Genomic DNA, 15,695 nt, shown 5'->3' on the forward strand with positions numbered 1-15,695 from the left:
GCATCCAGCTTCTCTAACCCTACTGGTGGTCCCCTCAACTCTATTAACTACACTTGCCAGTGGTCAGAATGAAAGGTAGGAATTGCTATGTATTACATATCAGGAACGACTCTCAAAATGCATCTGCCCCTGCGTAAAAAAAATATAATAGTGTATGGCCAGCTTAGGCTCCTTGAGGGCAGGGACTGGTGTGAATGTACTATAAGCAATGTGCTATATAACTGCCCATATTAATAAAGAAAGAAAAGTGGTCATGTCAGCGAATGTAACTCAAGTTATTTATAAAATCAGCGAATGTGACTGTGTGACTGGAAAGGAGGGGGCCGTATCTGGCTGGCGATGAAAAAAATAAAAGCAAACGATCTGGAAATAATAAATAAGTGTGTCCCAAATTGTTCCCTGGCAGCTCATTTACACTGTCGATAAAGCAGCGACGTTTGGATGAGCGGGGAGGAATCCTGCCAGGCTGAGTCTAAGCAACCCCTGGTGGCCGTGGGCTGGTTTCATCCAGGGAGCCTTGTGTGGAACACATAATAGTCCCTATTAGCTGGCCCAGCCAGTGCAGGGTAAACAGTCATCTAGCAGGTGTTCCTTCCCCTATAGTCTCTGTATGCACATTCAAATCACCTAAGGGAAGAGGCAGGCTGGAGTCTGTCAGCTCTCTGCTGATTTGCCTGGCAAATCCTTCAGCAGCAGCAGCTGTCATCTCCAGGAGTCACTCAGGAGCTGAAGTCACAGACAGGATGCTTCTATGGAGCGCCTCTCTTGCACACGACGCTTTCTAAAGTGCTCAATTTTCATCCTCATATCAGGTAAGTCCCTTTAAATTCATTTTTTAACCCATATTTTACCTAAGGGCTGCCTATTTGCTTCTAACTGTGCAGTGGCGATGTACAGTAACCCAGAGCAACCGCATGTCAGTGCGCTGGCGGTAGGTCATTTAAGACAAGGTGTCTGATTAGTCGGCATGTGTGACGTTGCTTGGCAATTTTGATGCTTCCGCTGTGTAAGCCAGGGGTAGGCAACCTTGGCACTCCAGCAGTTGTGGAACTACAACTCCCAGAGCATTACAGCCACATCATGCATGACTCCCAGAGGCAGGGAGATGATGGGATTTTCAGTTCTACAGCACGCGTGTCAAGGTTGCCAACACCTGTAAGCCCAAGAAGTGGTATATGCCTCCTATTTCTAGGGATGTTTCTGGGTTTTAAAAAGTTGTACCTGGAATTTTTTTGGCCATGGAAATTTTGGAGATTACTCGGTGGACAGTGATGTATGAAAATAATTTCTTTTTCACGATAGGTTTGCTGTTCACTATCTTTTTAGATTGTAAGCTCTCATGATCAAGACCCTCCTAATCATCTTTCTCAGCTTTGAGTTGTATTGAAACTGCACTGTTTCCATTTTATTTTAAAAAGTGCTGCACCACCTGTTGGGTTGGTGCCATACAAATCCTAAATAATAATAATAATAATAATATTCATAATAATAGTAATATTCCATTTTCTTTGTTTTTTTTTAAGGGATGTATATGGGTTTTGTTTTACATTTATTAAAGAGGAATGTTTTAAATGGGAAACAGCTATTTTCTATATCACTTGATAATGTGAGGAAGCAAAGTGATCTTCTGATGAACTACGGAAAAGAATAGGTCAAGAACGGGGTAACGACCGAGTTTATGGAGATATTTTTAATTGCTGAAAACTTGTGGATTGTTGGAAACCATGGAGATACAGTTTCTGAAAGCCAGTATAGGATATGTTTGTATTGAGGTGGTATATATTGGAATATTTAAGTAAGGCTCGTATTAAGAGGTACCTAGGCTAGAATTATGGAAGTCACTACTGCCGTGCTGTACTGGGGTCCTCAGTTCTGTCCCCACCAAGGACAGGACGTTATATGTATGTAGATTGTTTGCTCTGTTTGCCTTTGCAAAGTTTTCTTCTTAGCCCAAAAATATATTTGTAGAGTAAGTAGCTTCCACATGTACTTGGCCCCACTGTGTGTCAGAGGGACTAAGCTGTAAGCTCCTTTGTCCCAGGGGACTGATGTGAATGGGTCAATGTTCTACCAAAACTGCTGTGGGAGAAGCATCAGTGCTATATAAATTAGTACTGTAACAGAAGATAATTTGGAAATATGGAAGTGTGAGCTCAAACATGACCTCCATGGCATATTGGCATACTGCAATAAAGCTCTTCATAAGCGGTAAATAGGCTAAGTCACTAAAACTGTTGCCTTGCTGTACTGGGTCCTCAGTTCAGACCCCACCAAGAACAGGATATTATCTGTTTGTAGTTGATTCGTTCTTCTCGCATTTGTGAGATTTTCTCCAAAGCCCAAATATATACTTGTAGGTTAAGTAGCTTCCACCTGTACTTGGCCCTTCTGTGTGTCAGGGACATTGAGCTGTATGCTCCTTCAGTGTCGGGGACTAATGATAACAGGTCAATATTCTACCTAATTTGCTGCAGGAGAAGCATCAGTGCTATATCAATTAGTATTGTAGAAGAAGATAATTAGGAAATGTAGAACTGCGAGTTCCAGCGTGACTTCCCTGGCATACTTTAATAAGGCTCTTCAGAAGAGTCTTATTCTCAATGATGGCTAAGTCACTAGAACGTAGAGCTGCAACAGTTAATCAATAATCGTTAGCTGCAGCCCTACTAGAACGGTTGCCGTGCTGTACTGGGTCCTCAATTCAGACCCCACCAAGGACAGGACATTCTCTGCATGTAGCTGATTTGTTCTTCTTGCATTTGCGAGATTTTCTCTAAAACCCAAATATATACTTGTAGGCGAAATAGCTTCAATTAGTACTTGGCCCCTCCTGTGTGTCAGGGACACTAAGCTGTAAGCTCCTTTGACATCAGGGACTAATGAGAACAGGTCAATGCTCTACCTAATTTGCTGCGGGAGAAGCATCAATGTTATATAAATAAGTATTGTAGCAGAAGATAATTAGGAAATGTAGAACTGTGAGTTCCAGCATGTCTTTCCTGTTATACTTCAATAAGACTCTTGAGAAGAGGTAACTAGGCTACAATGATGGCTAAGTCACTAGGTTGCCTTGCTGTACTGGCTCCTCAGTTCAAACCCCACCAAGCACAGGACATTATCTGCATGTAGTTGGTTTGTTCTGCTTGCATTTGCAAGGTTTTCTCCATCGCCCTAAAATATATTTGTAGGGGAAGTAGCTTCCAAATGTACTTGGACCCAACTGTGTGTCAGGGGCACTAAGCTGTAAGCTTCTTCATCCTCAAGGACTAATGTGAACGTTTAATGTTCTATCTAAATTGCTGAATGAGAAGCATCAATGTTATATAAATTAGTACCAGGAATAACAGAAGATAATTAGGAAATGTGGAAGTTGCAGCATGACGTCCAGAATTATAATTAGGTGTTTTTTTTTCTATATACATTAAGCAGCATCCAGAATTGGGAAGGATGTTGTGGCTCACTTTTCACGTGGGACTACAAGTCCCAACACTCGCCCACGTCATGTAAAGCACAGCTCTACCTAGGACACATCCATTGGCACTGAAGTTTATCCACATAATGATTTTTATATTTAAACAGGAATATAATATTTGTTAGCAGCTGTGGAACCACAACATCCAGCACACAAGTGAACGGATAGTAATTTATTGGCATTGAAATTCAGGGTGGATATTGCAGCTGATTAATACAAAATTACAAACTGGAGCTTTTGCTAGTAAGGCTAATTAGGTGTTTTATATAAATTGATTGTTGGTTATAGAAAACTGGTAATGAGTTGGTAAATATTTGCCAAACACTGCTAATATTATACCCATTAGAGGAGTCCCAGCATTTATAACTCACATACCCAATGGCTGCTGTTTTCTCCATTTTCTGGATCCCCCATTCTCCATTGAGAGGTCCGGGTCTCAGTGACATTTGTCCTATTTCTACCATAGTCAGCGTTACATTCACTGGACAGATCACTTTGAGATATTTGCCTTTTTATCAATGATTTACTACTGATTATTATGGAGCCCCGCCGTGCTCAATACAGCCATATACCATGCACAGTCACCACGCTGCAAATGGCAGCTGTAGCCCATTATTTTCATTTGCCTGCACTCATTCTTTTATAATATTTCTTGTCTCTTTTTCACACTGAATGAATCCCGACTAGTTGCCATGGGAAACCTGCACCCGCACGGATGTGTAGTTCTGGTGAGCGTAGGGCGGCGTACGGCCGCGTCCTCCCATAGAGAAGAACAGGCTGCTGCATAAAATCACACGCAGCACCTGTCCTTCCTGGGAGCGGCCCGATACGCCGCATGGTTCTGTATGGGCCGGCTCTTAGCAGTGTGAATGAGGCCTTACAGTCAGCTGAGTCAGAGAGCGCAGGAAGTTATTGATTGGTAAGATTTTTGAAAGGATCAACGGGTATTTATTCACTTATCAGATATAACAAAAACAGATATAACAAAAGCTCTTTCAATGGCATATTTAACTGGCCAATAAACGCCAACAAATAAGAGAAATTGATTGTTAAAACAGAACTCTGGGTCAAATTTGTATTAACCCTTACAATGGGGCTACCCCTGCACTGCAAGGGTTAAATGATCCTTTTTTGTCTAGGTAAAATAATAACAAAGTTATACTCACCCGATCCTCTGAGCCAGCTTGTTCTTAGACCGGTCCTTTCAGCCTCGCTCCCCCTCCTCTGCAGCGGTCTAAGGTCCCTGAGTCATCACATTCTATACACAGTGTATAGGACTGCAGTGGAGGAGGAGACAGACGGGAGGGAGCGCTGCTGGCTTGGAGGATCGGGTGAGTATAACTTTGTTATTATTTTCCTGGACAAAAATGAGAATGCGGTGGTAGTCCCACTGCAAGGGTTAATACAAATTTTAACTGGAGTTTTGCTTTAAGCTCGACATACACTGGGAGATTCTCCGATGCATGTTCATATGTAAAATCTGGTCAGAACATTCGATAAAGCATCAAAATTTCATTTGATTTTAACAATCGATTTTGGAATGAGTTTTCCCGAAAGGAAAATCACGTTCAGTATTAGAATTTCGTTTGCTCACGAACATTTCTTTCATCATCACTGCGGCTGAAAACATTCGAATCAACACAGCACATTGGTATGAAGACTTTTTGCCTTGTCCATGCATTAGAATTGCATTGACCAACATGGTGTGAGCAAGCCCTTGAACAAATAATAATAGTAATTTCCTTTTTTGTTATTTTTATACGAAGTATAAGAATTGTTCAGAGCTAAAAAATGATTTCCGAGTGGAAGGAGCGGAGTAACGAAGGTGCTTCCGGTCCCCACTGATTGCTGTAACCGTATAATATCCCTATAATATCAGAGCGCGAGTATAAATGAGTAATCAGCCTATAGATGTCAGCTCCGGGGGCAGGCAGCGTGTGTACATTGTACTAAGATGCTCGTATTTATAGCCTGAATTATTCAGCAACCACATCTGTCATTCATGGAACTGCTGACAACAAGGAAACAATGGCAGTTGCAGTTTACAAACGATTCCTTTCATGCTATGTAGAGAAGGTTTTGTATGTTAAGAGTATTAAATGATTCATCGCCGGATTATCTGCCCTTTCACTTGTAATGATCTTTTAAAGTGAATCTGTCACCTGTGCAGGGAGATCCCATATCCATTTCACTGCAAGGAAAAGGAGGAATCCCAATGGATACCGTGTTTCCCTGAAAATAAGACACTGCGTAATATTTGTTTGGGCTCAAAAAAACACACTAGGTCTTATTTTCGGGGTAGGTCTTATTTATTTTTATTTTTTTAATGTACAACAATCCACACTTATTCATGTAGAAAGGTCTACATGTATTCATGTACACAGATATGGTGATCAGGGAATCAGGGGTGCCGTACCTTTCCAAGAGCAGTTTGCTAATCAATCGCTGGCCAGAATGAGTGAAGTGCGCTTTCGCTATCATTCCTCACAGGCGGAGTGCATTTGGTATCACTCCGCCTGTGACAGGAGCCGGCGCTATAGAGGAGGTATCGGCTTATGTGGCTCTGCTTCCTCCTGTGTCGCCTCGCTTCCTCTAGCGCTGGCTTTGTTGGTATCGCTGATTCTCTCCTGCGGCTCTTCAAGTTCCCCTTATGCCACCACCGGCCCTGGGAATGGTCACAACTAGGTCTTATTTTGGGGGTAGGTCTTATATTTTACCAATTCCCAAAAATAGTACTAGGTCTTATTTTCGGGGGAAACAGGGTACTACAGGCTAGGTTCACAAAGCTAACAAACCAGGATAAGAATCTGTATTTTAGTCATGTGACTTCACTTTTCAAGTCTCGTTGGACTCAACTAAAAATAAATGTCGCTTTATAGAAACAAATCCCATTTTACTGCAAAGAAAAGGTAAATGAGGAATTCCAAATAGGAAAAGGAAGGAAAGGAGGAATTAATACAAATTAATACTATAAATTAGATTTACAAAGCCAACAAACCGGGAAATAGAAAATATATCCCATATCTATTGCAGGAAAAGGAGGAATTCCAATTAGGAAGGAAAAGGAAGGAATCCCAATTAATACTATAGGATGAATTCACAGAGCTAACATACCAGGATAAGTATCTTTATTTTAGCCATGCGACTTCAGTGTTAAATTCTCATTGGACTCAGCTAAAATAGAAATGTCACTATTTATAAATAAATCCCACATCCATTTTAGTTTAAGGAAAAGGAGAAATCCCAAATTGGAAGGAAAAGGAAGGCATGCAAGAAAATCCCAGTTAATATTATTGGCTAGATTCACAAAGCTAACATACCAGGATAACAATTTGTATTTTAGCCATGCGACTTCACTTTTCAAATCTCATTGGGAAAGGAAGGAATCCCAATTAAGAAGGAAAAGGAAGGAATCCCAATTAATGCCTCCCTCCTCATTGGCCTTCCACTACACAGGATATCCCCCCCTTCAGTCTATCATGAATGCAGCTGCCAGACTCATTCACCTAACCAACCGCTCAGTGTCTGCAACCCTCCTCTGTCAATCCCTGCACTGGCTTCCTATAGCCCAAAGGATAAAATTCAAAATATTAACAAGCGCTTACAAAGCCATCCACAACTCTGGCCCCGGCTATATCTCCAACCTGGTCTCAAAGTATCACCCTAACCGTCCCCTACGATCTTCACAAGACCTCCTGCTTTCCAGCTCCCTCATCAACTCCTCCCATGCTCGCCTCCAGGACTTCACTAGAGTCTCTCCCATCCTATGGAACCCTCTACCCCAACCTGTCTGTCTATCTCCCACCTTGACTGCCTTTAGGCGATCCCTTAAGATTCATCTCTTCAGGGAAGCCTATCCCACCTCAACCTAACCACTGAACAATCAATTTCTCGAACAATCATCCCCACACCGCTACCTCCTCATGTATAACTTGCCCCTCCCTTTTAGATTGTAAGCCCTCAGGGGCGGGGCCCTCCTTACCATCTTGTCTTAAATTGTATTGTGATTGTAATGTCTTCCTTATATTGTAAAGCGATGCGCATACTATTGGCGCTATATAAATCCTGTACAATAATAATAATAATAATAATAATGCCATAGGCTGGATTCACAAAGCTAATAGACCAGGATACAAATCTTTATTTTAGCCATGTGACTTCACTTTTCAAATCTCATTGGACTTAAAATTTCTCACTATTTAGAAATAAATCCCATAGTTATTTTACTGCAAGGAAAAGGAGGAATCCCAAATAGAAAGGAAAAGGAAGGAATGCTGAATAATACTACAGGCTAGATTCACAAAGGTAACATCCCAGGATAAGAATCTTTCTTTTAGTCATGTGACTTCACTTTTCACATCTCATTGGACTCAGCTAAAAATAACTGTCACTTTTTTGTAAAGAAAATAAAGTTATTTATGCTGGTGTGTTAGCTTTGTGGATTGATTCTTATGTGGTCTGTTTTCATCTACGGGCTGTATATTAGTGTTTTTAATAACAGGACATGCAACAATTTGATTTATTAAAGGTTTGTGTGTAGGCTGGCGCATCGATTGTGTGCGAACGAGCAAATCCTATGCTCGTGTGTGGACATCCGCTTGCACATACAGTCCTGTGATACAAACTTGCTGTTTTGGGCAGGAGTTTCCCCTTAAGCTCAGGCTGCTCTTCTCTCTCAGACTAATAACAAAGGAATCTTTTGTTGTCTGTCAACAGCGGCTGTGTTTTGGTCCCATCGGAGCGGATGGTTCACATTCACACATCTTGTGTATTCCAGTAGGCAGTCAGTTCACCATACAAATGTTCCTTGTTGGGTTTTATTCCAGGCGGCCCCATTATTCAGAATTTATATGGAAATATCCCCAAAGAGTGTTAATCTGTCAAAAGTGGGAGGGATTTAACTGGGTGTACATACCCTATAACTTCCCGCTGATGCTTTTATTTGGATAAATCTGCCTTGACTGTTTTGGCTAAACACTTCAGGCTTAAAGCTGAACTCCGGCCTTCCCTTCAGTCTTGTACAGTTGTACTGGCTCCACTGCTGGTCTGAAACTGCTGCCTCTGATTTCACTGCACACTGTGAGCTTCTCACCATGTGCATTAGAAGCTGCAAATTAATTTGTAAGTAGAATCTTTCTAAGAAGGAAAAATAGTTATGTTTTAATGTAAAATCGGTGCACTCCATGATGAATCTTGCTTGGTTATGGTTGATGGCAGATTTGGAAAGATGGTATAGGAGGGCCTCTAAACCTACTGCGTGTGGAATGGATGTGTATAGAGAACAAACATCCAATGATAGCCAGCAGTATGTGTCATTCCATAGATAGTTGGAAAGGACTTGGATAAGGTGACCTGAATCCTTGATATAGGATGGCAGGGCTGTGACTATGGGTTGGAGGAATTGGTCAATGTAAACGGACAGTCCACTGGTGAGGCTGTTGGTGCTGGCTATTATTGGGCGCCCGGGAGGGTTTTCGATGTTCTTGTGTATTTTGGGTAAATGGTAGAAATAGGGCGTGCTCGGGTATTTGGGGTATAGAAATGATTTTTCTTTTTTTGAAATGATGTCTCTTTTGAAGGCTAGTTCGATGATGCCATTAAGTTCTTCAGTATATAAGAACAGTGGATCCTGTGGGAGGGGTTTGTAGGTGTTTTCATCTGAGAGTAGTCTTAGTGCCTCTTTAGTATAGTCTGATCTATTTTGGATAACTGTTCCGCCCCCTTTGTCAGCTTGTTTTATCACAATATTTTTGTTATTGCCCAATTCTTTTAGGGCTTTTTGTTCCATTGGGGGTCAGATAGAGCCCGCCTCATTTCCTGGCTGGAGGGTGTCCAGCACCATCTAGCCTTTACTCTCCAGCCTGACTGTCCTTGACCCGCTCCTTTCATGACCTTGGTCAGCCCCTTTCATGACCCTGGTCCGCCCCTTTCATGACTCTGGTCCACCCCTTTCATTCATTGGATTTCAGTTCTTTCAATCATGGAGAATCAGCATTACATAGGACATTACCTAGGGAGGTCTACATGCAAATGCAGCCTGCCTGTGAAAACCCACTCCTCCAGACTGACACCCACCCATCAAGACATTTTGCTATTTGCATAACTCCTCCCAAGAGTCAGCCCACTGCTTGCATCAGGACTGAGAGGAGTACTGAGGGAGGGTGTTGTGATGTTTTCAGGAAGCTATGTCCAGCATCCTGCTGGCCCCTCCCACCAGCCATATTTTCCTGCTTTGCATAGTTTAATACAAAGACCTAGTGATGTTATCATTAACATATTACATTTTTATTCTTAAATATACTTTAAAGCTACAGTTTAATGTTCTTATATTTTGCCTTCCTTTCCCCCCACCTCATCAACATACGAATGAAAATATTAGATAAAACCTTTCCATTTTTCTTTAGACCCAGTGGTGTCAAAGTTTTTCAAAGCTCCTAAAACTTTTGCACAGTCTTGTATATTCTTATGCTGATAATCTGCCCTAACATCCTAATTATCAGTAATTAATTCTGGTTTAACAATGTTGCAACATCTCCCTTCATGCAGTCCAGTTGTCATTGGGCCAAATGCGGTGCCCAATGTAGGGCCAGTGGACAACAGCTGTCATTTCTGTACCTGCAAAGTTTGCTAAATAGATGGTTTTTGGGGACACCTTCTCTTTATGCATTTTTCTATTTTTGGTTCCAAATGTTTTCCCATAGGAGTTACAAATGAGGATTTTCTATGCATATAGTATGTGAGATACAGTGCCAGTGACTCTAGGAATCCCATCAGACTATTTATTTTTTATTATTTGTATTTATATAGCGCCGACAATTTATGCGGCGCTTTCACATAGTTGCACATTCACATCAGTCCCTGCCCTCAAGGAGCTTACAATCAAAAGTCCCTATTACACATTCATACATACAGGGCCAATTTAGATAGGAGCCAATTAACCTTCCAACATATCTTTGGAGTGTGGGGGAAAAAAACAGAATACTTGGTGGAAACTTTACGCAAACGCCTTGTAGATAGTGACCTGGCTGGCATTTAAACCAGGGACTCCCAGTGCTGGAAGGCTGAAGTGCTAACCACTATACCACTGTGCTGCCCATGGTCAGCAGCTGGCCCATATGGTCACTCTCTTAGTAACTGCTTTGTATCCTAATGTCCAATAAAGTAGGTTGGGAGGAAGAAAGTTGTGATTCAGAAACGAGCAATAACAGTCCAACCAAGACTAGCACAGGATTAAAAGGCATGTATACGAATGCTAGAAGTCTAACTGATATTAATAGCTATATTTCAGTTTTTGCTGACAATATCAAAATTTGTTAGTTAATCAAGTGGGTGTCCGTCCACATCTTGAGTTTGCGGTTCAGTTTTGGTCACTGATCCACAGAAAGGATGTTATTGAGCTGGAGAGAGTCCAGAGAAGGGCAACCAATCTAATAAAGGGGTTAGAGGTCCTAAATTATGAGGAAAGACTGCAAGCGTTGAACTTGTTCACTCTGGAAAAGAGGCGACTGAGAGGGGACATGATATTAAAGTATGAATTGTTTAACGGTGATGCTATAATCAGTAATAAACTGCTTACTGCCAGTTCAGTCAAGAATACAAGAGGCTACCTTCTGAAACTGGAAGAGAAACTGTTTAATAGACATGTGCGATAGTTCCTAAACAAAATTCGGACGAATTGTCGGAAATTCGGACATTCGGATGTATCCGAATTACACATATAACGAATGCAAACGAATCCGAATTTCCGTTTCCGAAATTCGTTAGCGGTAGTTCGTTCCCTCAAATGTCACTTTGCTGCAACGAACGAACGAATGAACGAAACGAATAAGACACAAAAAACGAAACGTACATTCGAACGAACTACCGCTAACGAATTTCATCCATATCCGATTTCCGAATCCGAATTGACTTTCACACCCGAATCCTGAAAAACGAAATAACACAAAATCCGAATCAAAACGAAACGAAACTAAACAAATTTTGTGCCAGTGCACATGTCCACTGTTTAATAGGAAACAGCGAAGGGGATTCTGTACTGTCAAAGCAGTAAAATTGTGGAACTCCCTTCCACAGACAGTGGTATCAGCTGAGAGTATGGAATCATTCAAGACCCATCCAGATACTTTTCTCAGCAAGCAAGACATACAGAGGTACAGGTCATATTGGGTAACTAATAACCCAAACACACACAACCCAAAGGTTGAACTCGATGGACCTGTGTCTTTATTCAACCTTAAAGGAGAACTATGAGGTGAGTGCTTTTCACTCACCTCATAGTTCTAGCCGACCTGTGACAATGAGACTGTCACAGGTCGGCTCAGTAGATCGGGAGGTGAGCGAACACATACCGGCGTTCGCTCACTTCACGATACTGTCACGGCTCTCTGCCGTGACAGGGGAGGGACTGGATTCCCCCCTTCCCGCTCCGATCCTCCAGCGCTGACTGGCGGAACGGAAGGGGGAGGGGGCGGGTACAGCTGGCTCTGCCTCTAGATAGGCAGAGGCAGCTGTCACTCACGCAACTGGGCGGATCCAGACATAATTGTCGGGATCCGCTTCACCTGCTGCTTCTCAGTATACCGCCAGCTGTAGCTAGCGGTATACTGAGCTTTGGGTGGCGGGAGGACGCTAGTTTGTGTCCTCCCGTTACCCTAAGGAGAACTATGGGGAAAAGCCTTAATCCCATAGTTCTCCTTTAACAACTATGTAACTAATGACAGTATCTCCCATAAAGCAGAACCATAACACTGAGTTGAAAGCAGGAAGTACTTTTATTGCAGAACATACTTTGGGCTTCATTTAGAAAACTTCTGCCCGGTGTATACCTGAGTGGATACCTTTCACACGCCACCATCACCCCTACATGGCGCGGACCAGTATAGGAATGTAGGGATGCTAGTGCCATGAGAATGGCTTCCACTGAGCTATAAGCCTGGAGGAAGTGATATAAATGAAGCCCTATATCTCTCTTACAATATATGCTTCTTACCTTCCTCCTCATGATCTGCTTTAACACTGAGCTGTGTGCGCATGCATGGGAATGATGTCATCCCAGCCCAAACAAACAAAATGTCCCCAAACCAGGAAGAATCCAGGGAGAAGATGTCAACTTCAGCGAGGGAGCTTTGCTGGAGGGCAGGTGAGTATAGTTGGGTTTAGTTCGGCTTTAAAACAAACTTTAGACAAAAAAAAAAAATATCAATTTATTCAAGTGTTAAAAAAAGCCATAACATTTTTTCTTTTACAAAATACAGCTAGTATAAGTGCCTCAAATCTATCTTCATCTTAGCTTCCCCTGCACAGCGGCACTGAGGAGGAAGGATGGTCACTCGAAGACATCAGTCTCTATTGCGTTGTATACGGTTGTCAGCCTAAATCTAACATTATGAAATGCTTAGAGGTGAGGAGGGCACAGGGATGACCTCTTCAATGACTGGGGGTGAGGAGGAGACACCGCTGTATTCCTTATCTGTTATACAAAGTGGTGTCATCTTCATAGCTAGGCACTATGTGGATCATAAAGGCAGCTGAACAGAGTCACAAAGCACATTACATAAGTGTATTTCAGCTGTTCATTTGGCTGTATGGCCAGAATTAAAATTCAGAGCAATACTGTATATACCAACAAATTATTTTTCCTATATGTTAGTGGAGTGACTAACACGCTGCTCAGCGATGAATAATATTCCACCGACTAGCTGAAACATGGCTAGGTGACCAGCCTGACGTTACCTCCATTTTCCTGGCACATGCCACTCTCCCACAAGTAAACACCAATAAATATTTGTGAAGCAGGAGGCCATGGCAAAAAGCCACTGTGCCCGCACAATGCCAACCTGGTGCCTGAGCTCATCTCCTGATATAAAATTCTGTTCCATCAACGCTGAATTCCAGAAGAAAACTAAGCAGCATCTAATAAATACAGAGTCTGCTCCATCTCAACCTCAATCCATCCACCAAGGTAAAATGGAATTCCAGTCTTGGTGGACTGTTTGAATAATGATGACAAGATGACATGTAATGTCCGATTTATGAATAAGATTACAATTGTGGAACCAGGAGCCGCAATTGTATGCAGCAGTATATGGAAGCTCAATTCTACATTTTGGGCAGGTACCCTCACTGCCTGTGAACTATTGTAAACTGAGAAGGTAAATAGGCACCACTTACTGGGTATTCCAAAATTAGCAGGTTAGAGAAGTGGGGGATCCCCAAACCGGGGAAACCAATGTGAACCAGACCTCAGAAATTATATGATATACACTGAGTGGCCAGATTATTATGACCACCTGACGTTTGTAGGCAAATTAGCTATAATTTTGCGCTGAAGTTGCTAGAGGGCCAGCCCATTATAAATAGGGAAGTAGGTTGTTTACCACAACAGTAGAAGTGATTTGTTTCTGAAGATACGGGTAAACAACGCGATTTAACAGCCTTTGAACGTGGGATGATTGTTGGCGCTCGGAGGCATGGAGCGAGTATCAGCAAAACAGCAGAATTCATTAAATGTTCAAGAGCAGCTGTTGTTAAAGTGTTTAAAGACCGGACTGTCAGCCGAAAATCTGGGTCTGAACGTGTGAATTGTGGCCGTCAGCGACTAGTCAATGTTAGGGCAGAACGGAGAGTGGCAAGACTGGTACAAGACAACAGAAGGGCAACAGTGCAGTGTCAGATTCCTTGCATCAAAAAATGACCCGGTGTCCCTCCAAAATCCATACCAGACCCTTATCCCAGATAGGGGTCTGGTATGGATTATAAGGGGGACCCCACGCAAGAACACACTCAGAGTGCCATCTGTCACATAAGAGTCCCTCTTTACATCAGGAGCCCCCCCTTTTCACATCAGAGTCCCCTTTACATCAGAAGCCCCCTGATTTCATATCAGAGTCCCCCTTTACATCAGGACCCCCCCCCCTCTTTCCACACTAGAAGAGCTTCTTCATATCTGAAGCCCCCCCGTCTCCTCAGAGTTTCCCTCTTTCACATCTGAGTCCCCCTCATTAACATCAAAGGCATGACCTTGTGTGCACGCTTCGAGGCTCCCCTAAGGAAGCCAGAAGGACCCCTGGTTGAGAAAGGCTGCTCTAGACAATGTTGTCCACTACTTAGCCCTAGGGCCGGCCATCCAAAAACCTACACTAGGAAAGCAGCTGCTTGAAATGCATCTGAGGCTCCAAAACAAATCAATTCAATCTGTGCAACAGTCTGTGAAAAGATGATATAGTGAGTGAAGAGTTACTTCTGATTGCAATCCACAGTAAGCCGATTCTCAATTCCGTGCACAGTTATCTCCCAGCTTCAAAGTATATGTCTGCGCTGAGGCTCCAAAGATCACTTTCCAACGTGCAAAGAAATATTCAGTCATTTGTACTCCCACCTTTGCAGTTCGTAGCCAGGAAGAGTTCAATATATGCCGTGTATAATGGGTATCTACCCAGGATCAAGGGTACAGCTCGTATTTAATGTGATATTAAAGATAAAAGGTTTTTACGCTATTTCAAATGATGATTAAATCACTTACAGTGGATGCTGCTTCTTGAAGTTTTATACTTCGCTGGTCCAATGAGCGCTGGCCCTGATATCCTGTTTTAGGGTGGCTCCTTGCTTTTGCAGGGTTCTATAGAGCCACCCTTGCATGTGCTAGTAAGCTGTGCGTGTCTCCACAAACACATAGGCAAGGCACGACACTGCTTTGCTCTTTGCTCCCCGCTCCTTCTTCCTCCCTCCTCCAACCTATAGTAGATGGACAGCTGCTGGAAACTGCTCTGTCCCTTGTGATCTTGTACTGACAGGAAGTTCAGGGAAAGCCGAGTTTGAGAGAGTTGAAGCTGTTCAGAAACATGATATATTAGGATTCATTATAAAAAAAACCCCCACAAAACATTTAATAGTTTAATACTACTGATGACGTTGTGGCCGGATTTACAATAAACACTCTGATTTCTGCACTTTGTTGCAAGGACCATTTTTCTTTTTCTGAACACATGATCAATACATAATCTCATCATAGTGATCTCAATGGTTGTCGTGCGAATTGTGGCCGTCAGCAAATAGTCAATGTTAGGGCAGAACGGAGAGTGGCAAGACTGGTACAAGACAACAGAAGGGCAACAGTGCAGTGTCAGATTCCTCACATCACCTTTCAACATCTCGTGGAGTCATCTCGTGGCCCAACAAAGTACTGATGGGGTGGTCATAATAATCTGGCCACTCAGTGTATATG

General features: G+C 42.5%; 1 protein-coding gene across 1 annotated transcript in view; it reads left to right on the forward strand.

The window, feature by feature from the left end:
- The first annotated feature begins 561 nt into the window (after positions 1–561).
- Positions 562–15,695, forward strand: part of HEPACAM2 (HEPACAM family member 2) — a 73,859-nt gene continuing 58,725 nt past the window's right edge. The window contains exon 1 of the mRNA XM_018557590.1: positions 562–812. Within this exon, the coding sequence (XP_018413092.1) occupies positions 752–812 (61 nt within the window). The 5' untranslated portion in view covers positions 562–751. The remainder of the gene's footprint in view (positions 813–15,695) is intronic.

Source organism: Nanorana parkeri, unplaced genomic scaffold (assembly GCF_000935625.1).
Source record: "Nanorana parkeri isolate BGI_ZX_2015 unplaced genomic scaffold, ASM93562v1 scaffold291, whole genome shotgun sequence".
Classification (NCBI taxonomy): domain Eukaryota; kingdom Metazoa; phylum Chordata; class Amphibia; order Anura; family Dicroglossidae; genus Nanorana; species Nanorana parkeri.